Source organism: Hyperolius riggenbachi, chromosome 8, assembly GCF_040937935.1.
Source record: "Hyperolius riggenbachi isolate aHypRig1 chromosome 8, aHypRig1.pri, whole genome shotgun sequence".
Classification (NCBI taxonomy): Eukaryota; Metazoa; Chordata; class Amphibia; order Anura; family Hyperoliidae; genus Hyperolius; species Hyperolius riggenbachi.
In genome coordinates this window covers 92588047-92614696 of record NC_090653.1, presented here as the reverse complement: position 1 = coordinate 92614696, position 26650 = coordinate 92588047, and the positions used below count along the sequence as shown (strand labels likewise).

The 26650-nt window shown below is 47.8% G+C and overlaps 1 protein-coding gene across 3 annotated transcripts in view; it reads left to right on the top strand.

Moving 5' to 3' along the window:
* The first annotated feature begins 17588 nt into the window (after window positions 1-17588).
* LOC137529026 (SLAIN motif-containing protein-like) overlaps window positions 17589-26650 on the top strand; it is a 49729-nt gene continuing 40667 nt past the window's right edge. The window contains exon 1 of one of the 3 annotated variants that reach the window (XM_068250898.1): window positions 17589-17784. In XM_068250898.1, the coding sequence (XP_068106999.1) occupies window positions 17660-17784 (125 nt within the window). In that variant the 5' untranslated portion in view covers window positions 17589-17659. Of the gene's footprint in view, window positions 17867-26650 lie in introns of all 3 variants that reach the window. The other 2 variants (XM_068250899.1, XM_068250900.1) reach the window with 2 other exon arrangements.

Below are 26650 nucleotides of genomic sequence, written 5' to 3'. Positions count from 1 at the left end.
TTTTATTTCTAGGTTAGCATGGGTGTTGCTTGCTCTTTAAATTAAAATATGAATAAACCTGTTATGAATAAAATGCAAAGTCAGCTCTCAATAAAAGTGTACTTTTGGAACTTGTAATTTCTAAATGAATAATAATACTTATGCACAAAAGCAAATATAATAACCGTATGGCATATAAAAAGTAGGAAAACTTGTTAAAGCTAGCCTACTTTAGGGGACCCACCGTAAATCCCCATAGAGAATTTGAGCTGTGCTGAAAACGGAGCGAATTTCCGCTTTCAGCTTGTTTAAACCCCCACAAGTTATATATCTATGGAAAGCTCAGAATCTGCTCTAATGAATGGTGCCACTATCGGTGAGAAATAGCTGAAACTCACCGTGTAGGAGGCGCCGAATCGCGGCTCCGTCAGCCATCTTTACATCTGTGCTGCTCCTATTTTTCTCCCTCCTCATTGGAGGGATTGTTAGCTGGGGGCGTGCCAGAAACTGCTCTCACAAGACTCACAAGTTACCATGTCTACCGACCTTCAGGGCTGTGAAAATAATACGTTTGGCCGACTGAAATTAACCACTTGATGACCCACCCTTTACCCCCCCTTAAGGACCAGCGCTGTTTTGAGTGATCTGTGCTGGGTGGGCTGTGCAGCCCCCAGCACAGATCAGGTTGCTGGCAGAGAGATCAGATTGCCCCCCTTTTTTCCCCCCTATGGGGATGATGTGCAGGGGGGGTCTGATCTCTCCTGCCTGCCTGGGTGTTGCCGGGGGGGCACCTCAAAGCCCCCCTCCGCGGCGAAATTCCCCCCTCCCTCTCCTACCTGCTCCCCCCCCCCCCGGCGATCGAAGGCTGCACAGGACGCCATCCGTCCTGTGCAGCCAGTGACAGGACGTCCCCTGTCACATGGCGGCGATCCCCGGCCGCTGATTGGCCGGGGATCGCCGATCTGCCTTACGGCGCTGCTGCGCAGCAGCGCCGTACAATGTAAACAAAGCGGATTATTTCCGCTTGTGTTTACATTTAGCCTGCGAGCCGCCATCGGCGGCCCGCAGGCTATTCACGGAGCCCCCCGCCGTGATTTTACAGGAAGCAGCCGCTCGCGCGAGCGGCTGCTTCCTGATTAATCAGCCTGCAGCTGGCGACGCAGTACTGCATCGCTGGTCCTGCAGCTGCCACTTTGCCAACGCACGGTATAAGCGTGCGGTCGGCAAGTGGTTAAACTGTGCCGAACAGATAGGAAATTACATCCTCCTGTCCCCCCCCCCCTCCCATCTGCTAACACACCGCCCAGCGCAGTAGTAATAGGAAGCCAGTAGAAAACATTTCACTTTTTTTTTCTCTCTCTCTGGCACGCCCCAAGTTAACAATCCCTCCAATGAGGAGGGAGAAAAATATGAGCAGCACAGAACCAAGATGGCCGACGGAGCCGCGATCGCGGCTGTTCGGTGCCTCGTACACGGTGAGTTTCACCTTTTGCTCACCGAAAGTAGCATCATTCGTTAGAGCAGATTCTCAGCTTTCCATAGATATATAACTTGTGGGGGTTTAAAAGAGCTGAAAGCGGAAATTTGTTCCATTTTCAGCACAGCTCAAATTCTCTATGGGGATTTACGGTGGGCCCCCTAAAGTAGACTAGCTCCAACTTGTTCAACTTATTGAATATAATGTCAGTGTTTTATACTGCTTTAAGTATTGGGATGCCCCTCCAAATAGGTGTCCCAATTGCATCTTCCAGTGTAAAAGTTAAAGCCTGTGTAGTGAACATTTTTGCAACTTTACAGTATTTTTCAACCGGTTGCAATAATTTATACTTATAGCTATCAGAAAGTACAACCTAACCATTGATTTCAATGTATTTGTATCAGAAAATGCAACCCAACCTAACCCTATTTTCACACAGAACACTCCTCTACTGGGCAACTAATAACTTCCCCTGGAGGGAATACCCCCCCCCCCCCATGGTGAGCAACTAATAACCCCCCCCCCCTCCCCCAGGAGGGAAATAAACACCGGCAGTTGCAAGTAATGACAGCCAGGAAATGTGAAAGAAGGTGCGCATGCGCATTTAGGCACACTCCATTCAAGTTGCAAAACATTACAGATTGCAATATTTTTCATTACTCCCATCATGTGAGGCTCTGTCTCTGTGCTGCGGGGGAGGGGGGGTGATGCCCCGCTCCACCTTGGAAACTCCACTGTGGCACTTTTTTTTTTTTTAATAGTCCACTGAAGCTCTGTTCACCTCCATCTGCGTTGCCACACCCCACTCCCAGCGCAGCAGCCTTGGCCTAAATGGTGGCTGCCAAGCCTAGGGGCAGCACCAATGCAGGTGAGAGTGGCCACAGAGTTTCAGAAGACTTCAGAAAAATGGCCAAAACTGTTTTGCCACTGGAGCTTCACCTGTCTAGCGAATTACTTGCGAGAAGGTAAGTTATTAACTGAGACCCCCCTCATGCTGCAGCTTTAACCTCCTTGCCGGTTATCCCGAGCTCAGCTCGGGGTAACCTGCGCAGGAGGATATCTCAGGCCCCGCTGGGCCGATTTGCATAATTTTTTTTTTTGTTACAAGCAGCTAGCACTTTGCTAGCTGCTTGTAACTTCCGATCGCCGCCGCTCGCCGCCGATCCGCCGCGCCGAGTCGCTCCCCCCCCGCCCCAGAGCCCTGCGCTGCCTGGCCAATCAGTGCCAGGCAGCGTTGAGGGGCGGATCGGGATTCCCTATGACGTCCCGACGTCGGTGACGTCATCCCGCCCCGTCGCCATGGCGACCGGGGAAGCCCTGCAGGAAATCCCGTTCTCAACGGGATTCCCTGCATACTCTGATCGCCGAAGGCGATCGGAGTGGGTGGGGGGATGCCGCCGCCGCTTAGCGGCTATCATGTAGCGAGCCCTTGGCTCGCTACATGATTTAAAAAAAAAAAAAATTAAAATGTGCGGCGCTGCCTCCTTGCCGGATTTTTTAGACCGGCAAGGAGGTTAAGACATGACAGGCTCTGTCTTTAACACTGGCAGGACTCTTTAACACCTCCCTAGCGTTCTGGATGAGCTGAGCTCGTCCAGAGACGCCAGAGGTCACCGCTCATGACCTGGTGGGCCGATTTGAATAATCTTTTTTTTAAACACGTGTTTCTCCGCTCGCCGCTGATCCGCCGCGAAAGAGGCCCCCCCCCCCCCCCCGCAGAACCCAATCAGTGCCAGGCAGCGCTGAGGGGTGGATCGGGACTCCGTCTGACGTCACGACGTCGATGACGTCAGTCCGAGAGTCGCCATGGCGACGGGGAAGCCCTAAAGGAAATCCCATTCAGAACGGGATTTCCAGACGGGTCTTCACGCTGGCGGCGATCGGAAGGCTAGCGATAGGCTAGCTACATGGAAAACAAAATTAGGTAAAATACCTGATCTGCTGCATGCTTGTTCAGGGGCTATGGCTAATAGTATTAGAGGCAGAGGATCAGCAGGGCTGCCAGGCAACTGGTATTGCTTAAAAGGAAATAAACATGCCAGCCTCGATATACCTCCCTCTTCATTTCCCCTTTAAGGTGGCCACACACGATACAATAAAATGATCTGATTTTACAGCAATTCGATAAAAACGATCGTATCTCGCGAAAAAAATTAACAGCTTTTTTTTTCACTCGACTGAAAAATCCGATTGGATTTCCCGTTTTTTTTTTTCGATTTATATCGATCCGAAATGCCAGATATTTCTCTTCAATGTTTTTTAAAGATTGTATGGTGTGTGTTAGATTGTCAATTTATTAATTTATTAATATACACACCCTAGCAATTTTCTCAGAGTTTCCAAACAGTTTTATCATAATTGGGGAAAAATTGAACATAGGTGTGTGGTACATTGTAACATTTCAAAAATATGACCAATCAGTTAGAAAAATTGATCACAATTCTTAAATTGAAAAGATATTTAAAAAATTGTATGGTGTGTGGCCACCTTTATGCTGGGCATACATGGTAAGTTTCTTGATAATATCCGCCGTTTAATTGGGAGAATATCAGAATCTTCTTCTTCTGGACTACATCACATGAATTATCATGTATGGGTGGCAGATGGATTCTGAGGAACACCTTTTATTAGGAATGCATTAGGAAGTGGGAGGCAATAGCTATTTATAGCCGGACTGGAGGTCTGAATTAGTATTTAAGTATCTGCTAGTCTACTTTTGGAAGCAGTGGCGTAGCTAGAGACTATGGGGCCCCATAGCAAAATGTTTATGTGGCCATCCGATGCAGGCACTCTTGAGCATTGCCCCCTGCCCCTACCCTAGGATATGAGATGACTGGGCGATTTCCATGCAATCTACACTGTGTATAGTCCATGGGAACTGAGACAAAGTCAGAGGGTGGAGAAACAAAGCAAACACAGCAAGCACCACCCGGGCTCCCACTTCTCAAGGGCCCCATAGCAGTTGCTATGGCTATTGCTATGCCCTTGCTTGGATGTCCAGAAGCATAGGTAAATTTACATTCACAAGTATACATATCCCCTAAAACAGAACTGAAGCAAACCACCACACTCACAGATTAAATCCATGGATGTGAAATATGTGAAATATTAGTACTTCTGCTTAGCCAGTCCTTTTTTTCAGATAGCCCAGGACAGTTCTGCCACACAATACAAACAGCTCCTTGACCTCGCTTTTCTGAACAGCACTATAGACAAACACAGACTTGTCAGATACATGCCTCCAGCCTGCCCTGGGAGAGCAGCAGTACACACATGAGGTCATCAGTTTCCTCTCTCCTCCCCTACACAGGCTATAGCTAAAATAAGTCAATGTATCTTTAGGGCTAATCCTAAACAGAACTTTCCCGCTGTTCCATACAATAAGGGTAGAGGCGCCCAGGGAAAGATAAAATTTGGTTAAAATCAAATCAAACAGAAAAAAAAAATGAGGTGCCTTACCTCAATGACGACAGTTAGATAAGACAATAAGATTTATTATGCACAGGCCTGCTGTTCCATATGCTTGTATTGAGTCTAATGCTGGGAATACACGGTTCGTTTGTGAGCCATTTAGATGGCTCGATAGATCATTTCCGACACGTCCGATCTCCCGCCCGATCGTTTCGCTGCTCTTGTCATTGGTTCCCGCTCCTATTCACTGCAGACAGTCAGAACTGTTGCTGGAGGAAACTGTTGTATGGTGTGGGGATAGCTATTTATTATTTGCGCACTATATTTCTCCTGACGACGCCCCGTTTTAGGGGTAAAACCAGGGGCGTAGCAATAGGGAGTGCAGAGGTAGCGACCGCATTGGGCCCCTTGGGCCAGAGGGGCCCCGAGGGGCCTTCCCTCAACTGCAGTATTAGCTCTCTATTGATCCTGTGCTCATAATAATCACTTCTATAGATACTTTGAATAGTGGTAATCAATAACAAACTGTTCCCCATCCCCTTCTTGACCTCTGACATTGCCATCGGCAGGTTTTGGTGCGTCATATGAATTGTTATGTAGAGTGCTTGGGGGGCCCCAATGTAAAACTTGCATCGGGGCCCACAGCTCCTTAGCTATGCCACTGGGTGAAACAATTGTAGAGTAGCACTGTATATATGCATTTATGCACCCTTATGCACTAGTGTTTCTTATACCCCAGTTTACCTTCTATGAAGGAGATATACCCGTATGTGTTTGACCCCTATGGGGTTTATACTGTGCTTATATGCAAGGGACTACTCTGTTCATCACTGACCCCCCCCCCCCCCCCCCCAAGGGGGGCAAACAGCTAATGTCCCTAAACATGTATAAGTATTGACATATTCTATGTGTACATTTACCTATTTAATAGACACTTGTGGAGGATTCGTTTAGTGACAAAAACATTTATAGTATAATACAATACAATACAATAACATTTCTATAGCGCTTTTCTCCCGTAGGACTGAATGAGATAGCTACACCACACAGGAGATATACCGTGGGGGGTTCAGCAAAGACCCTCATGTCAATTCAGACAGTAGTCACTGATAAAAATGATTTCCCAATTGCTTGCACAATCTGTCCACTCATCTATTGCCGTTTCTGAGTCTGAAGTAGCAGATAGCCATGCTTTTTCAGAACAGAAACAAAGGTCTGCCATACAGACCAAACATTGTACATATTGGTGAAGCCTTTTGGCAAAGTGTTACACATAAATTACAAATTATTAATTCAATTGTCTTTATATAATCATTCGTAATTACGCATGAATTTACGCCTAATTCTGTGCCGACTTTGGTGGTGAATAGCAAAGCCCCAACCGGGCAAAAGTGATTTAAAACATGCAAAGAAAAAATGGTTTTTAAACTCTAAAAAAATTGACAGTTTAAAAACCATTTTTTTTGCATTTCTAAAATCAATTTTCTCAAAAATTACAAGGTCTTTTTGAAAATGTTTTAACTTGTACCCACTATTCTCCTTAACATGTGTAACAATAGCCGGCACAACATGATGCGTAAATTCATGTGTAATTACTAATGCTTACAATTACATACAAAATTGACGCTTTTTCCCAGAAATTTCGCATTACGATTATGATGCATAATTACACATGTGTAATTTCTGCTAATAACTAGCTGTCCCGTCTTTAGAAGCCCACCTCTTTCCGCCTATGCACGGTTTTTGAATATGTTTTGGAACAAGTTGTGATGAACATCGCATCTGAGCAATAAACAGCAGCGGAGGAGATAGTGCCTGGCCTGTGTTATTCAGCGTCATGCAATATTTCTGTTCCTTCTAGTGTTGAGCCGAATTTTTCAAAATTTTGTGTTTCCTTAATTACGGACGTGAATTTTGCCGCTACGACACGAATTCGTAATTTCGTAATTGACATACAAACCGTAATTTGGAATTCCGTAAGCGAAATTTCGGTTTCGTAATTTCGTGTTTTGTCGCAAAATTCATGTTTAACATTCATGTTTTCTATAGAAACAAAGTTATTTTAGTTACAAAAATAAACGTAATTTTATTTCTAATAGTAATTATGCACATTTAGGTAATGACTAAACTCAGGAAAGTCACTCATTGATTGCAATTACTGATTGCAATTATTGATAATGCAAAAGCCCCTGCACATGCTGTCGCTTTAAATGTATCAGGAGGCTCTATCTGCAGCCACTTCTAAGACAGGTGCTCTTTGCCATGGTGCACTTAGCGGTCATGTTGAGACACTTGGTTTTGGGCCTTGCAATATCTGATAATGCAAAGGTACCTGCAAGTGCTGTCGCTTTAAATGTATCCTCTGGACTGGAACACAATTTTGAGAAAGGTTAAATTTGTGTGTTAAACATGAAATTCTGATTTGTTTGTGCTACGTAAACGATCATAATTACGAATAAAAATCGTAATTACGAAATACCCCATGAACACGAAATTTCGCGTAATTTCGTAAAATTCACGACATTTCGATTACGGCCATAATCGTAATTTTGTGAATTACGCGAAATTTCGTGTAGTCGTAATTGGGTCATTACGCTCATCACTAGTTCCTTCCTTCCTAAATTGCCGTGAGCACATCTTATATTCAGCTGCCTGCCCGGAGTAGTAAAGATAGGTAAGAGAGCCAACCTTTTGCTGTGTGGCATCATGCAAGATCTGACCGTTACCCCCTGCTGAGTGCCGAGTTTGAAGTGTGAGCCATGGCTAGCATCATTCTAACATTCCAGCTGAATTGAACTCTCACACAGAAATGATGAACTATTCAACTTGTAATTACTACCCTGCTTTTAGGAGTGTTAGTACAACTATACGGAGATTTTATGGCCTCTAAATTTGGTATTTATATGGGGAACTTCATGCTGCAGTCTGACTGTGCTGATAAAACAGTGGCTTATAAACACTTGCAATGAAGAAAAATAAACATGAACACAAAAGAATTCTAAGTAGGATTGGTAGTATACAGTATGTATATACATGTTTATCTCATCCTAACATACAACTTTGGGTATCCTTTAAGCCAGTGGTGTCAAACTCAATCATGTAAAGGGCCAACATCTAAAACTTAGTCTAAGCCAGTGGTCCTCAAACTACGGCCCACCGAGGCTTTTTCACTGGCCTAACCAAACACAAAATGTATAACTTATAGATGTGGCCCACTGCACCATTAAAAATCGGCTGCCCGCAATCAGAATAGCAGTGCTAGCACTACCCATCCACATACTGTACAAACCAGTGAACAGTCATTCGCTGGCTTCCAATCCAATTCTGCATCAGGTGACACTGCTGTCCAACATGACAGCAGGTTGTCACCTGGGTATGCTTCACTGTCTGGTGCACAAAGACCTTCTTCGGGCGCCGCATGACTGAATGGCTGCTGCTGTGAGTTCTTCTCCAGACATGACTGGGGGGAATCAATACCTAGATTCAATGTAATTGTAACGTTTGCGGAATCGTTTCCGTGGTCAGCGCACCAGACGTGCGCTGACGCGGTGGAGATCCTCCACAAACGTGTAATTGGGAGAACCCAGGTTAGGTGCAATGCACCGGTAGAGGGCAATTCCCACCGGCAGATGGAGCTGTGGAGTGCAGACGAGCCCTGCCTCTGCACTGCCACAGATGCCAGGTGGGAATTGTACGAGCAGGATCAAGCAGGGCTGAATAGCCCTCAAAGAGAAATAGCACAGGGACAGACAGAATGTGTGTTCACCAATCTAGTCGCCCCCCCCAGCGACGGCAAACACACATTAACGGAAAGAAAGCGCAAATGCAATCGCAAGAAAGGCGATTGCCAACAGACACCAGACTGAGAAGGACAGAGCACGAGAGTAGCAAAGACACAGCAAACAAGAATCAGAACAAATAAAGAAAATAACAAACACTAACTAAACGCGAACACCGCACTCATTCGCAACAGCGAACGCGTTTCTGCACGATCACCGCGCGTTAGGCGCCCAGTGATAAGCGTGCCACCCTAACTAACCAATGACAGACAAAGACAAAATAGAGAACGCGAACGCTTGCTAAACGGTTACCTCACCGAGCCTACAGCAAGCGTTCATATCAGACAAGACAAACAGATAGACAGGTGGGGCTGCCAGTAGCAACCGCTGCTCTGGCTAGCACCCCTAAGGCAGAGATACAGAAGGAGGCACTGCCACTACCACTAGGGCAAGTGCGATCCAGACAGATAAACAGAAGGGGCTACCAGTAGCAACCGCTGCTCTGGTTAACACCTCAAAGGATGAGATACAGAAGGAGGCACTGCCACTACCACTAGGGCTAATGCAATCCAGACAGATGGAGCAGCCAGTAGCAACCGTAGCTCTGGCCTACACTCCCAGACAGACAGAACGATTCCCTGTCGACCGCCGCTGGTGACAAGGCAATCGAGACACAGAAGGAAGCACTGCCACTACCATTAGGGCTAATGCAATCCAGACAGATGAACAGAAGGGGCTACCAGTAGCAACCGCTGCTCTGGTTAGCACCCCCAGACAGACAGAACGATTTCCTGTCGACCGCCGCTGGCGACAGGACAATCGCAACAGAAAGACAGTAAAGGCAAAACAGATAATACAATCCGACTGCACTAGAGGGAATGCCTAGTACAGTCCCAAGAATTACTCTAAGATAATATTTAACAAACAGGCAAGGCTGACACTCTAGGAGTGTTTAGCAGTAACAAACCATTAAGATGACCAGCAAAGGATTCTGGGAGAACATGGTATTTATACTGCCAGCCTTCAAAGGAGGCAGCTAGGCAATTTGCATAACAAATGTATGCAAATTCCTCAGCAGCAGAGCAGGTCTGAAACTTGCAAAGCAAAGACAGGTCTCATTTCCAGAGACCTGCAGCCCTCAGACTTAAGGAATGGTCAAACAGCTGTCTGTCTGTGCAGACAGCTGAGCGGATCATTACAGTAATGTTTTCCAACATCATTTTATGTATGTTCCGACCCCCCAGAAGTCTGTAGTATGTTGACCCAGCCCTTGGCCAGAAAAGTTTGGGGACCCCTGGTCTAAGCCATGGGCCAAAGTGTTTATTAAGATTTAACAATTATTGAACAGTCGGCGAAGATGTGGTAATAGGCTCATTTTATTTGTCACAATTCAATCTGCTGACTTATGTAATTTTTTCAAAATTATTTTCGCTTGGATTCTAAACCTGAAGTGAAAATTAAAAGTAAAAAAAAAAACCATACACGTCATACTTACCTCTGTGTAGTCTATTCATCAATCTGTTAAAGGGGCTCTGTGGAATGTAAAAAAAAACAAACAAATAAACTGGCTGACACTTACCTGGGGCATCTATCGGCCCCCTATAGCTGTCATGTCCAACGCCGTCCTCCTACGATCATCCGATCCCTGCCTCCGGTCCCGGTATAATTAGCCCTCTAGTGCGACTGCTGTTGTGCGGCCGTGCCCGCTCGCGTCTCTGGGAGCTACCTGTGCAGTGAGCTCCCGGAGACGCGAGCGCGCACTATTCTTCTTGTTTGACGGATAATTCACCGGTGCCGGCAGCGGGGAACAGAGGATCGTAGGACAGCACGGGACATGACGGCTACAGGGGCGGGGGGGGGGGGGGGGGGCGATAGAAACCCCAGGTAGGTGTCAGTTTGTTTGTTTTTTTACATTCCACAGAACCACTTTAAAATCTGTTAAACTGCCGCTCAGGAAGATTGGCTAATGTTCTTGTGATGTGTAATTTTGTGTGTGTGTGGCCCACTGACACTTGCATATACAGCCCTGTCTGTCGCAGTTAGCCCTTGCTAATTGCTATACTGTGCCAGGCCCAGCCACCTGACCTGTGTAACTGCTGCACTGCACATTGTATTGTAATATTGACCTCCAGAGGAAGCCGGAAGTCAGGCGAAACCGGTCGAGGACGCATGCGCTGCATCCCGACTCCCCGCACTAACGCACCTGTGATTTGCCCGGCCATTGGCCGTCCATCGAGGCACCCGGCAGCTTCGCCCAGCATCCAGCCTACCAGTTCAAGCCAGAGGCCAACTTGCACCAGCTACTCAGCTACAGGAGACATAAGCAGCCCAGCGGGCATCTACTCTCTGACCTCAGAGAGGGACTGCATTCTATGCAATTGTCATGTGCAATGGAGTGGGCTAACTGGCTATGACTTGTGCATGGTGCACCGGATGGGAATCATCATTGTACCAACAATACATATTGCTGTTGCACGGAAGGCTTGGTTGTTCCATACTGTTTGTGCTACCACTGATCCTGTTGAGCTGTGCTGAGGCTATGTGCCATGGCAACTTGGTGAATACATTATCCTATGAGGAGAACTCTACAGTGTGCTATACTACATGATTGAATGTATGGACGCTTTCTGCTGCTATGCAAATTAGAGGCTAACACTGTCTTGGCTTACTGCACCTGCCGGCTCAATATCCTTGCTTATGAACTGTACACCTTGAATGTATTAGCAGCCCTCTGCGGTTGTTGGAAGATACTGCTTGCTTATGAACTATTTGCCTGCTGAATATTTGGAGCCTTCCCTCAACTGATATGGCCCGTTGCTTTGCTTCTCCTGCATACTATATCTATTGCTGGTGCTGGTGTAATACCAATGAGTGGATCGAGTGTGACGATTTGATTTTTACTGGACACTAAGTGTCTGAGCTCAGACAGTCTCTATAGTTTTTGTCTTTTGCAGTGGGGCAGATGCATATGCTGCACTGCCATTATCAATTAGGTTCATCAGGGACAGTGGGTTGGTCTGGGTGGCTAAGGGTTGCGGAGGAGAAGTCCGTCAGGTGGGATTGGTGATTGACTGGGGAGGTCTGGGGGGCACACATTTTTAATAGGATTTTATTGGTATAATGATTAACCTCCTTGGCGGTAACCCCGTGTGTGACACGGGGTAAGCCGCCGGAGGGTGCCGCTCAGGCCCTGCTGGGCCGATTTTCATAATTTTTGTTTTGCTGGACGCAGCTAGCACTTTGCTAGCTGCGCCAGCACTCTGATCGCCGCTGGCCCCTGCCCGATCGCCGCTATCTGCTGCGGCGCGGGCCCCCCCCCCCCTCCAGACCCCAGCGCTGCCTGGCCAATCAGTGCCAGGCAGCGCCGAGGGGTGGTCCGGGACTCCCAATGACGTCCCGACGTCAGTGACGTCATCCCGCCCTGTCGCCATGGCGACGGGGGAAGCCCTCCAGGAAATCCCGTTCTATGAACGGGATTTCCTGATCGGAGATCGCCGAAGGCGATCGAAGCGGGCGGGGGGATGCCGCTCAGCAGCGGCTATCATGTAGCGAGCCCTCGGCTTGCTACATGATTAAAAAAAAATTTTTTTTAAAAAAACTGCTGCGCTCCCTCCTGGCGGTATTTTTCATACCGCCAAGGAGGTTAATAAAGTTTTTGTAAATATTTTCTCAAGCTGAGTTTAATGCTTTTGTTCAGTTGGATCATACCTGCCTATATATATCTCACAGAGTTTAGTATTGTAATACCAGTCACTGCATACATTTCACTGCACCTGTGTGACTGACCGCACGCTGTTTTATATACCAGTCCGTGCATACCTGCTCACTGCACCTGTGTGACAGCTGCACATTGTATTGTAATGCCAGTCACTGCATACATTTCACTGCACCTGTGTGACTGACCGCACGCTGTTTTATATACCAGTCCGTGCATACCTGTTCACTGCACCTGTGTGACAGCTGCTCATTATATTGTAATACCAGTCACTGCATACCTTTCACTGTGAGACTGTAACACTCAGTCGGCAGCCACCAAAGTGCCATCATCCCAGGGCTCAGCGGTGTGGACATTTTTTTGTGTGTCTGCCTCAGATAACAGCGATGCCATCAGTACTCTCTGCCACCGAAAATTGAGCTGTGGAAAGACCAAGACCCGCGTAGGGACAACTGCTTTACGAAGGCAAATGATGAAAAAGCACAAACTGCAATGGGATGACCACCTGAGGAAAAGCAGCACACAAAAGCAAAGCCACACACCGCAGTGGAAGATACCAGGCCGCAATTATTTCTCAAACAGCGATACCCAAACTGTACCGTGATGTTGAAAGGCAAGTGGTGTCATCTCTGGCACACAGCGTTGGGTCAAGGGTCCATCTGACCACGGATGCCTGGTCTGCAAAGCACAGTCAGGTCTGCCCGAAGACTAAGTCAGTCCCCACACACAGCATCTCTGCCTGCACGCCGTGTGACTGCCTGCCCCAAGCCAAATGGCCCGTACTCACGGGCTGCAAAAGTGGCCTGTCGCCAGCACACGTGAGCGTGTGCGCGACAGGCCGGCGACAGCTCGTCGCCAGGTCCCTACGCGTACACACGCGGAAGAGGGACCAGGTCTGCGACGGAAGCTGTCGCCGACGTTCCTCCCCCGCCGCCGGAAGTGCCGTATTGGTTTAAGAGGTTGCTATCGCTAGTCCGCATACTCACGCGGACTAGCGACAGCTGCGGCGGCAACTTGACCGCGCCAATCGCCCGGCGACAGCAGCGACGAGCGACGGTTCGGGGTGCGCGCCCGTGCAATGGCCCATACTCACGGGTGACCTGTCGCCGCAACACGCGCGCGCCGCGTGTTGCGGCGACAATTGTAGCCCGTGAGTATGGGCCATAAGTCGGTCCCCAGTCCCCACACAGCATCTCTGCCTGCAGGCCGCTTGACTGTCTTCTCCACCACCACCAACAGGGTCCAGGACTCCAGGTGCCTAATTTTCCTGGCTGCACTGCGGCTGCAACAACAAAACAAAAGGCATGTACATCAGAATCAGAATCAGAATCAGTTTTATTTCGCCAAGTACAGCAAGAGCCATAATCGGAATTATTTGTGGTACACATGGCATAGACAGATACAACAGCACATACAATTTGAAATGCAGTAATCAGATATACAGAGGAGGCAGCGACGGGGACCAGCTGTCGACCCGGCAATTATGAGTGCAGGCCGGACTGGGGAAAGTCAGAGTTCAGTGACCGAACGGCCTGGGGAAAGAAGGTGTTCTTCCGCCTGGTGGTTTTGGATGGTATAGTCCTGAAGCGGCGGCCCAACGGGAGGAGCCTGAAGTAGTGGCTGCCAGGGTGAGAGGGGTCACGGGAGATCATGGTGGCCCTCTTACTCAATCTAGCGGAGTGGAGGAGATCAAGAGGTGGAAGAGGAGACCCGATGATTCTCTCTGCATCAGCTATGACCCTCTGCAGTTTATGTTTATCACTGGCCGATGCACCCGCGTACCAAACAATGACTGAGGAGCAGAGGATGGATTCTATGGTGGCGGTATAGAAGCTGGCCAGCAGCTCCCGTGGCATGCCAAATCTCTTCAGTTGGCGCAGGAAGAACAGCCTCTGTTGGGATTTCTTTTGAATTTTAGTGGTGTTCTGCCCCCATTTCAGATTATTGGTGAGAGTCGTGCCGAGGAACCGAACCGATGACACTATAGAAACTTCTGTTCCTCCAATGAGGACAGGCGAGGGGGGGGGGGGGAGGGTTCCTCCTGAAGTCTACAACTAGTTCAACAGTCTTTGCTGTGTTGAGAACTAGGTTGTTCTCCCTGCACCAATTGCATATTCTCTCGACCTCGCTCCGGTATTCATGCTCTCCGTTGCTTCCAATTAGGCCAATAATGGTGGTGTCATCCGCAAATTTGATGACCTTCACAGAGTCAGCGGATGAGATACAGTCGTTGGTATAAAGGGAGAACAGTAGAGGTGACAGAACACAGCCTTGTGGAGCCCCAGTATTGGTGGTTCGAATGCTGGAGTAATAGTTGCCGAGCTTCACCTGTTGTGTTCTATTTGTCAGGAAGTCCTTGATCCATGCTCGGAGAGTGGGATCAACTCCGAGCTGTGTCAGATTGGTGATCAGGATGTCAGGGCAGATCGTGTTGAACGCTGAGCTAAACATGACATGTGTCATGACATGTGTCAATTCCCCTTCGTGATCGTTACCTTGCCGCGGTGAAGGGGCTTGCGTATGACAATGAAGCAATGACAGGCTATATGAGTGTGTTGGGAGCACACCTGACCCAAGATAATAAGGTCGCTGCTTCATTGTGGACAGACAGACCAAATTTGATCAGCTGTACAGTCACTGTTGTTCTGTCATTGAGCTACCTCAGCCCAGCGACCATATGGGCTTGAAAACTGCCATCGCCTGCACTCTCACCATCGTACGCACTAGTCCAGCACGGCCATCACTATACAAACAGCTGTTTACGGTGTGTTGCACAGTGAGTTTGGTCTGTTAGTGTGAAGCAGTACACTAATTACACTATCTGATTGCTGTATACACACGCAAGATGTTTTAAAGCACTTTATGCCTCCAATTTAGCATGCAATGTGATTTCTTCCCTTAAAACCCTGCTCTGCATCAAATCCATAATTCTCCCCAGGACTTTTTGTGTATCCCGCTCCGCCATGCCCCTCTCCAGGTGTTAGACCCCTTGAAACATCTTTTCCATAACTTTTGTGGCCAGAATTAGTGTTTAAAGTTTTAAAAGTTCGCCTGCCCATTGAAGTCTATTGCGGTTCGCAAACTTCGCATGAACACTACTGCACCTTCTGAACTGGAACACCATGGCCAGTACTACCAGATGTCAGCAATCAGGACCCTCACCCCATGTCTCCTTAGGGATGACAGATGATTGCCAAGTGCGACTGGTGGCGATGTAGTATGGCAGCCTCGGCTCTTGGCTTTCAGACATTATCCCTCCCATCCTTCAAGAAACTGAGACCAATTCCGGGTACAAACCCCTTTGTCCTGGTCAGCACACTGTTAAACTGTAATATAGCCCACTTGTGCCATAGGGAAACATGGACATTACCTTGCATATCAGTTGTCCTTTCAGTTGTAACTGACAGCAACTGATATATATCTGACAGCAACTGATATATTTAAGTTCTGACAAACTCTTGTCAGAACTGGAAGGAATCATTGGAAGAAGGAAACAGTGAGCTTCTGACAGGAACTGACAGCAAGAAGTAATATTCATTTGCAGGTACATCATGTGTTTGTTGTAAATAATTTTACTGGGCTCAGGTTCATTTTAAGTAGCGCAGCTAAAGAATGCCTAGTGGGTCTCAGCTCTAAACAATCATGCAGACTAGGTGTTTCTGAAAAAAAAAAAAACACTACTGACCAGAATAAGCAGAACGGTCAGGCAACTGCTATTGTTTAAGGCGGCTTTCACATCAGGACGTTAAAGTCGCACGTTGCAGCAGCCCCTAACGCAGAACAACTCACAGTAATGAAAAATCAATGGGCTGTTCACAGTGCCCACGTTGCATACGAGTATAACGCTGCACGTTAAATGAAAGTGCAGCATGCTGTGCGTTATACTCGTATTTAGCTGCGTTACAATGTTTGCACATGCTCAGTAATGTTTTCGTTTTTTTAAAAATGTGACGCGTGCGCCGTTTTCGTTCTATATCAGTATGCGTCAAAAAGTATGCATCAAAAGTACGCATCAAGAGACGCATAACGCAGTTCAATATAACGTCCAACCAAAACGCGTTGCATTAGGGGCACGTTATGCGACCTTAACGTCGCATCAAACGCAACGTCTTAGAGTGAAAGAGCCCTTAAAGGGGAACTGAAGTAAGAGGTATACAGAGGCTGCCATATTTATTTCCTTGTAATCAATACCAGTTGCCTGGCAGCCCTGCTGGTCTATTTCTCTGCAGTAGTATCTGAATAACACCAGAAACAAGCATGCAGCTAATCTTGTCAGATCTGACTTTAAAGTGATCCTTAAGCCAACTGAAAAAAATGAGATTTACTCACCTGCGGCTTCCCTCAGCCCCCAGCAGCCGATCGGTGCCCTCGCAGCTCCGCTCCGATGTCCCAGGACCCGCCGTCGAGCACTTCCGGTTTGGCCGTCACCGGCCGACAGGCATGGGAACGCGAGTGATTGTTCGCATTCCCAGCCTGTATATCGCCCCCTATGCTGCTATTGCGGCCAGGAGGCTGCAATAGCAGCATAGGGGGCGATATACAGGCTGGGAACGCGAACAATCACTCGCGTTCCCATGCCTGTCGGCCGGTGATGGCGAAACCGAAAGACGTCGCCGGCGGGTCCTGGGACATCGGAGCGGAGCTGCGAGGGCACCGATCGGCTGCTGGGGGCTGAGGGAAGCCCCAGGTGAGTAAATCTCATTTTTTTCAGTTGGCTTAAGGATCACTTTAAAGTCTGAAACACCTGATCTGCTGCATGCTTGTTGGGCTATGGCTAATTGTATTAGAGGCAGAGGATCAGCAGGGTTGCCAGGCAACTGGTATTGCTTAAAAGTAAATAAACATGGCAGCCTCCATATACCTCTCTTCAGTTCCCCTTTAAAAGGAAATAAATACGGCAGCCTCCATATCCCTCTAAATGAGCTATGAAAAATATCAAAATAAAAATAAATGTCTGAAAAGCTTTTGAACATAAATAATTTCTATACAATAAAAAGTCAAGAAGTGCTTGAGATAATGTCAGCCACCTTTATAAATAATTAGCGCACACCATAAAAGGCAGCGTGGAAACCACAACGTCTAGAAGCCCTCATTTGTTTGGAAGTTCCAGGTCATTGGCCTCCCTCTTGCACCTGCTCACTTCATCCGAACGCTTCCAGCGCTGACCCCGCCCCCTCTTTATCAGAGAGACCGACTGATCCCGCCCTGCTCTTTCTCAGGGAGCTTGAAAATTAAACACCCCGCCCTTCTCTTTGGTTGCTCTTCGACTCGCCCCGCCTTTCTCCTTTCTAGCTTTAGATGTGCACTGGCCCCGCCCTCCACTATATTCGCACCGTTCGCGGCAGGGTGCTGGGTTCTCTCGCCGCTGAGGAAAATGAGGAGTGCGCGTTCCCGCGAGATGCTGCAGCTGTGCTGAACGTGAGGTAAGAGGGAGCGCGCCCGGTGACAGGTTGGCCGGGAGGGAGGAAGCAGGAGAAGGACGCGGGATGGACGGGACACAGCGAGGTAGGATGGAGATGCTGGCGGGCGGCTGAGCCGTTAGCTTTTGTCTGCATGTGCGGGCGGTGATCTCCGGAGAGCGGGGCCTCTCCCGTCCCCGGCCATTGTCTTCCCTATCCTGTGCCAGCCTGATCACACAATGGCAGCACAGAGCCCCCCTACCAAACGCTCAGCAGAAGCCCATGTAAATCAGCCCTAAAGCTGAACTAATGTTCTGAAACGGTGAGCTACACGATAGCTGGTGAGGGTCAATATTCCCTGGTCTTTCCACAATGGGATGCTCCAATACACCTAACTGGATATAATGCTGCTGTTTATGGCCACATTCAGGACAATTGTTACAGACAAATGACTTCAGCTCTGTGCTTATCACTAATTCCTCGAATCTAGAGGAACTGCAGTGAAAATAACAATAAATACAATTGCTTATTTTTAATAAAAATATTAATTTGTAGATTTATAGGCAGTGTTTGCCCATTGTAAAATCTATCCTCTCCCTGACTTACATTCTGAAATGTACCAATGGTGTATCACCTCTTTAGTACTGCCAGGTGATCTGTACGGAATGTTAGTTACTGAGAGTTCTATGCACAGAGGGATATTTTGCTTGGCTCGGCAGTTGGAAAAAGCAGTTATTTCCCACAATGTAATTAGGTTCACAGACCGCAAACTGTCAGGATCTTTGTCATGACATCACACTGTGGGAGGTGTTTACCACAATATCAACCATAGAGACCCCCTGATAATCTATTTGAGAAAAGGTAAAGATTTCTTGTGGGAAAGGGGATATCGGCTACTGATTGGAATGAAGTTCAGTCCTTGGTTGAAGTTTCTCCTGAGAGATTTTGGCACGTGCTCCCACACTGCATACGAGAGATAATGCCGCAGGAGACTTGGGCGCAGTACACAGCCGGTATATGGATGATCCTGCTGCTGCACAAGTCCCGGCCGTATTAAATACTATTCCCCCTCCAAGCCGCCATGGATAGTGGGGAATGAAATAATTCGGCTTCCAGCAATTGCTGGAAGCCGAATTATGTTTTTAAAGAGGAACTGTAACGCCAAAACGGCCCCTGGGGGGTACTCACCTCGGGTGGGGGAAGCCTCAGGATCCTAATGAGGCGTCCCACGCCGTCCTGCGTCCCTCGGGGGTCTCGCTGTAGCCCTCCGTGCAGTCCGGGCAGCGGTGACGTCATTATTTACCTTCCTGGCTCCTGCGCAGGCGCTCTGATGCCTCTCGGCGCCGAAGTAGGCGGAAATACCCGATCGCCGTCGGGTCTGCTCTACTGCGCAGGCGCAAGTTTCCGGCGCCTGCGCAGTAGAGCGGACCCGACGGAGATCGTGTATTTCCGTCTATTTCCGTGCCGAAAGTCGCCACAGCGCCCCCGCTGGAGCCAGCAAAGGTAAATATTGAACTGACAGTCGGCACAGTCGCCGGCTGTTCGGAGGGCTGCGGCGAGACCCCGTGGGACAGAGGACGGCGTGGGAAGCCTCATTAGGATCCGGAGGCTTCCCCCACCCGAGGTGAGTACCCCCCAGGGGAGGTTTTTGTTGTTACAGAGTCTCTTTAAGTAACTTCAGCTCCGTCTTCTGACAGCGCTGAAGTTACTCCCTGTGCGCTGCTATAGCGGTAATTCCTATTACGGCCTATGGTGGCACTGGCTGCGCCCAAATCTCCTGCGCTGGTTTCAGCGTGTTCGCCCACACTCATTACACAGGCAGTTGTAATATGCACATGCAGCACTTCATGGATCTTAAGGGCTCTTTCACACCAGAGCCCACTTCTGGTGTTTTAACGCAAAGTCTATACTTTGCGTTAACCAAGGTAGAAGGAAAGTCCATAGACTTTCCTTTTACCTTTCACACCCGACGCTGCGTTTCGATACGTTGCGGTACGACGCGTCCCGGCGCATTTTATCGTCGGGAATCGGCGCTTCCCCTTCGGGGTAATTAACTACCACCGCCGCTACTCAGCGTCGCACCGGAGTTTCCCGACGACACGCCGCAACGCGTGCAGGAGCCGTTCTCCTGCACGCTTTTGGTGTGTAACGAGCCTTAGTGACATCTGATGGCTGACTGACCCGGCCGGGAACACATTGTTCTCATGTGCGCCTTGCTCTCTGGAAGCCGCTCCCATGGTGTGCCATCCCTCGACTCCACTTTATATCAAGATGCTTCGTTAGTCTCTAGTCTAGTGATATATCTGTGCTGAACTGGTTAACCTCTTGACGACCAGCTAACGCCGATTGGCGTAAACTGGTCGTCTGCGGGTTTCCATGGAAACGGCCGCTCGTTCGAGCGGCCTTTCCATGTCCGTTCACGGAGGCTGTCTCCGTGAACAGCCGGAGAGCCGCCGATCGTGGCTCGCCGGCGAAATGTAAACACGCGGGGAAGAAATCCCCGCTGTTTACATCATACGGCGCTGCTGCGCAGCAGCGCCGTAAGGCAGATCGGCGATCCCCAGCCTCTGATTGGCCGGGGATCGCCGTCATTTGATAGGCTGAAGCCTATCCTGCAATGCGCAGGTCGGAAATTCGTCTTGCGCAGCTCAGAGAGGGAGGGAGGGGGACGGAGCGCCGAAAATGCTGCGGAGGGGGGCTTTGAAGAGCCCCCCCCGCAAAGCGCAGAGAGCCGGCGGCGATCAGACCCCCCTAGCAGGACATCCCCCTAGTGGGGAAAAAAGGGGGTAAGTCTGATCGCCCTGGCTAAAACCTGAGCTGTGCTGCGGGCTGTAGAGCCTACGCAGCACAGATCATTCAGAAATCCACTGGTCGGCAAGTGGTTAAAGAGAACTTGTGAGAAAAAGTGCCCAATTATGGTACTTACCTGGGGAATCCTCTGGATCCCTCCTCTGGTCTTAAAATGATTATTCTTTCAGATGGTCAGAGTTGCAAGGGAGTACACATCCTTAGGAACACCTATTACACTGAAAGGAGGGGGTTCCTTCTACTGTAAGTACAAAACACAGTGCTTGAATTATCACACTGAATAGGTGTTAATTTGCAGTGATTGATGGGAAATGATTTTTTGCTTTTAACCACCCTGGCGTTCTGATTAAATCGCCAGGGTGGCTGCGGGAGGGTTTTTTTTAAATAAAAAAAAAACTATTTCATGCAGCCAACTGAAAGTTGGCTGCATGAAAGCCCACTAGAGGGCGCTCCGGAGGCGATCTTCCGATCGCCTCCGGCGGCAAGAGATAACACGGAAGGCCGCAATGAGCGGCCCTCCGTGTTTCGCTTCCCTCGTCGCCATGGCGACGAGCGGAGTGACGTCATGGACGTCAGCCGACGTCTTGACGTCAGCCGCCTCCGATCCAGCCCTTAGCGCTGGCCGGAACTGTTTGTTCCGGCTACGCTGGGCTCGGGCGGCTGGGGGGACCCTCTTTCGCCGCTGCACGCGGCGGATCGCCGCGCTGCAGCGGCGGATCGCCGCGCTGCAGCGGCGATCAGGCAGCACACGCGGCTGGCAAAGTGCCGGCTGCGTGTGCTGCTTTTTATTTCGTGCAAATCGGCCCAGCAGGGCCTGAGCGGCAGCCTCTGGCGGTGTTGGACGAGCTGAGCTCGTCCAGACCGCTCAGCAGGTTAAAGATAACCCTGTGTTCTACCCAAAAATTATTTCCAGCCGGGTGGCATGAAAAAGTAGCCGGGTGGGGCGAGATGAGAGAATGCAGGGTCGGTGCTTCTGTGAGCAACTCTGCTCACAGCATAGGAGGAGGTGAGCTGCTGACAGTCGGGTGCTTACCAAAACTAGCCGGGTGGAGCACCCGGCTAAAAGAGCCTGGGGAGAACATTGAACTTGTGCAACTTGACCTGTCTCGTGTGGCTGTGTCTGTCTGTCTTCTGAATCCTCCACTCCTCTGTAGCCGCCTACACGCTACCAGCATGTCGTGTGACATCTCACACGTGCCGGCGTGCTAAGCTTGTACACAAACTGCTGCCTCAAATCGTCTCCAACAACTGTTTTGGGCAGCAGAAGTTGTCGTCGGCTCACCTCCCCCTATGCTATAAGTAGAGTTGTGCAGAGGTGCACCAGCTCTGCATTCCAGGGCTGTGGAGTCGGGGCAATTTTGGGCACCTGGAGTTGGAGTCGTGGTTTCATAAACTGAGTTGGAGTCGGAACATTTTTGTACCGACTCCACAGCCCTGCTGCATTCTATCATCTTGCCCCACCCGGCTACTTTTTCATGCCACCCGGCTGTAAATTTTTTTGGGGGGAGAACACTGAAGTTACATACACATTTATACACTAGGGGAGCAGCGGTGGGCATTGCCGATTCCTGAGAAATTTTGTGCTGAAATTGATTAGGAATCTGCCTGCGGAGTATGGGCAGCCGACAGATCTCTATAATCAGATTCGATCAGAGAGAGCTATCTGTCTCTTGGTCAAATCTGCCCATTATTTCTAGATTTATGGCTACCTTAAAGGGGAACTGAAGAGAGAGGTATATGGAGGCTGCCACATTTATGTTCTTTTAAGCAATACCAGTTGCCTGGCAGCCCTGCTGTACCTCTGCCTCTAATACTATTAGCCATAGCCCCTGAACAAGCATACAGCAGATCAGGTGTTTCAGACTTTAAAGTCAGATCTGACAAGACTAGCTGCATGCTTGTTTCTGGTGTTATTCAGATACTACTGCAGAGAAATAGACCAGCAGGGCTGCCAGGCAACTGGTATTGATTAAAAGGAAATAAATATGGCAGCCTCCGTATACCTCTTACTTCATTTCCCCTTTAACTTTCCTGTCCGATCAGTTGCCTGAGAAATCTCACACCTTTGATTGTCTGCAGATTGCACTTGTGTGTGCACAGCCTGATGGTGCCCATACATGGTACAATTAAAACATTTGGTTTTCCTGTTTATTCTACCAAAATGATTGAATAGAGTGAAAATTGAATTTTTTTTTTTTTTTTTTTATTAAGGAAAAAAAAAACAATTTTTTTGATTAAAAATCTGATTGGACTTGTTGGAAAACAAATTGACATTGTGAATACAATTGTGAACTTGTATAGTAGGTTGTATAAGAAAATACTATGAGATAAACAAACTTTTTTTTTTTTTTTTTTTTTCTTCATATTCCATCAATCGTTTTTCTTGGATTTTCAGAAAAATCAAACGTTCTCATTTTAAAAACTATTCTGACTAAACGGAATAATTGAATTTTTCTGATCAAAAAAATTGTACCGTGTATGGGCACCACTATTGGAGGGACTGCAGATAGTTGGGTGACCCTTCCATGGATACACAGCGCTATAATGACGATCATAAGAAACAATCCAACTAGTATGGTGTTTCAGGAGCACATTAGGAGTTGCTAGGACAATCAATCATGGGGCTTTGCTGACCAAAAAGCCACGGGACAGCTTTGGTTGTAAAAACCTGCTGTTTGGGGACAGTGAGGTGGCATTGTTGCAGGATCCCAAACTTTGTGCCAATACTAAATGCATCTGAACGGTTGCACTGTCAAATATTTTTTGTGGCACTTAAAATGAAGTGTGACTGTCCCAGTTCTCAGCTCTTACTGGTCTCTTAGGAGAATTGATCAGTGCACATGAATCCTGAGGGCTCTTTGTCAGGTATATTCACTAATAGGTTGTGAAAGTTGTTTTTGCCACTACAGTATGTAAGAAATGTGCACAGGCCTTCAGCGCAGAAGAGGAATCTTACATAATGTGAAGATGTGTTGTCATGTGTCCCCATTAGAGAGAGGTTTCCCTTCACCTCCTGTTCTTTAGTCCCTCTGTAAAGGAATTATCAAAACTGGTAATACCAGGGACAGGAAATGAAGGACAGTAATCAGTAGTTGGGGATCTTAAAGCACATCTGACATGAGAGGGATACGGAGGCTCTTTTTTTATTTTGTTTTAAACCGTGTAAATAGCCTGGCTGTCCTGCTCATCTTCTGCCTTTACATTTTTAACCACAGACCCTGACAAGCCTACAGCAGACAAGATTTGGACAAGATTAGCTGCATGGTTGTTTTTGGTGTGATTCAGACACTACTGTAACCAAACAGATAAGCAAGACTGCCAGGCAACCATGTCAACCAGTATTATTTAAAAATAAATAAATATGGCAGTCTTTCATGTGCCTCCAACTAACCTCTTAACTCATATTGTGTGTGTGTGTGTGTGTGTGTGTGTGTGTGTGTGTGTGTGTGTGTGTGTGTGTGTGTGTGTGTGTGTGTGTGTGTGTCTTTCTTTCTGACCAAGATTTACATTTTTTTTATAGGGCTAGAATTAGTCTGAGAATGGATGGAATATGTTGGACAACAACAATGTGCATGTTGCTGCCTGGTAATACATTCTTGAAGATAAAGTAAATGATAAGCTGTGCACTTTACTATTATATAGATACAGTATTAGATTTAGAATAGTTTTCTTATTCTATTAAGTACCGTATATTTTCCAATAACTGACAGGAGGTAACAGCTGGGGGTTTATAAGAACACCCCTCTGGAATACCCATGTTTCCCAGTGACAGCTATCGTGCATGTTCGGCAGTGTGGCTGGAAATGTGCTCTGTACATCGAGGTGCCAATAGTGTAGAGCACTCTGTTTGTGTTTCTGTCACAGATAAGCCCTCACTAACCATAGAGCTTCTATTCAGGAAGTGGTTGGGTCTGTTCTTCTAAATTACTTGCATGTTTTCCACAGCGGCTGACTTATCTGAGTACATTGTATGAATAAGATCACTTGTGTGCTGTTATCATGACCTACATGTAGACCTATAGATGTGTGCAGTGCTATTAAAAATGTAATGGGGCACAAGGGTGTGTGTATTTGTATCAGTATAGAGAAACTAATTTACTGTTGTGCATGATGGATCAACTGCTTTTTGCTATTGCTTTTCACTATTGACTGAATAATTGCTAGAGATAACTGGCTGCTAGAGTCACTAGTCTAGTCTTTGTGCAGTGAACACTGTAACGAAAATCATAACATTTTACATGTAAACACATGCAGATACAAAGTACATTTCTTTCAGAGTAAAATAAGCCATAAATTACTTTTCTCCTATGTTGCTGTCAATTACAGAAGGTAATAGAAATCTGACCAAACTGACTAGTTTTGGACTAGTCCATCTCCTCATGGGGGATTCTCAGTTTTCGTTATTTTCAAAATTGCTTAATGCATGGCAGTTCTGTCCAACTGCCAAAAAAGTGCACGGTGAGCAGGCAGGCTGGCCAGCATCTTTGTATAAATCTTTCAGGGATTGTCTTTATAAAGAGTAAAGACCATGCTGAGAATCCCCCATGAAGAGATGTACTAGCCTAAAACCTGTCGTTTCTGTCAGATTTTTACTACCGACTGGAAGTAACAGCAACATAGGAGAAAAGTAATTTATAGTTAGTTTTACTCTGGCAGAAATGTACTTCTTATTTGTATGTATTTACATGTATTTTATATTTTTTCGCGATAGCGGTCCTTTATTTGTCTTGTGCCACTTAAATCACGTCCGGTTATCAGCCGCTTCCTGTGGGAGAGACTTCCAGAGCTGTAAGCTGCTGAGATCTCTGAGAAATGTCTGCCCAGATCTCTTGAAATGCGTACACCCATTGTTACCTCCGCCTGCAGATATCGGGACTCAATCCTATGAGAGACCGTTCAGGACCGAATTCTGAACAGACATCCCACAAGTGACGGTTTCTGTGTAAGGGAAGAGGACCGATGGAGTTGCACTAAGAAGGAGGCGTAATGAGTACAATAGGGTTGGCCTGCACTCGACCGATGCGGTCCTCCAGTCCAAATCCCCAACGGATCTGGGGCCATCATGGAACTTGCTAGATTCTCAGCAGAGGCAGGTCTGACCCATCACCTTGACCAAAAAAACATTTGGACTGTGTACAAGGCTTTAACCTCCTTAGCGGGAATCCAGAGTCAGGCTCGGGACAGAAATCTGCAGCTCAGAGCTGTAATCCCGAGTGAGTTATATGCAAGAGCTGCTGCAGATCTCTGGGCTGGTGCACACCAGAAGAGCTTTTCTGAGCGCTTTGTGAATTTAAAAGCTCCTGCTAATGTTATCCTATGTGTGTGTTCACACTGGAGCGTTGTGATTTTGTAAAAATCCCCCATAGCATTGCACTAGCAAGAGCTTTTAAATCCACAAGCGTTTAAAAAGCTTTTGTAGTGTACACCAGCCCTTTCTGAGGTAGGTTTCTTTTTTTTCTTGTTTTCAGGGTGTAAAAGCTTGTGAAAAAATTGCAAGGATTTTAGACCTTAAATCTGGAAATAATCATAATGGCAGGGAGGTTAAAGAGGAACTCCAGTGAAAATAATGTAATAAAAATGTGCTTAAAGAGAGTCTGAAGCGAGAATAAATCTTGCTTCAGACCTCATAGATAGCAGGGGCATGTGTGCCCCTGCTAAAACGCCGCTATCCCGCGGCTTAACGGGGGTCCATTCACCCCCAAATCCCCTCCGTACTGCCGGGGACTGCTTCCGCATTGGGGCAGGGCTAACCGCCGCAGCCCTGCCCCACGTGCGTCTGTCAGCGCGTATCTTCTCCGCCTCTCCCCCGCCCCTCTCAGTCTTCCTTCACTGAGAGGGGCGGTGGAGAGGCGGCGATGCGCCGCTGATAGATGCGACTGGAGGCAGGGCTGCAGCCGTTAGCCCTGCCTCCAGGAAGAAAAAAAATTCACAACCAAGGTTTGCCGGGGGTTGGTTTGGGGTGAAGGGACCCCTGTTTAGCCGCGCGATAGCGGCGTTTTAGCAGGGGCACGAATGCCCCTGCTAACTATGAGCTCTGAAGCGAGATTTATTCTCGCTTCAGAGTCTCTTTAATTATGTATAC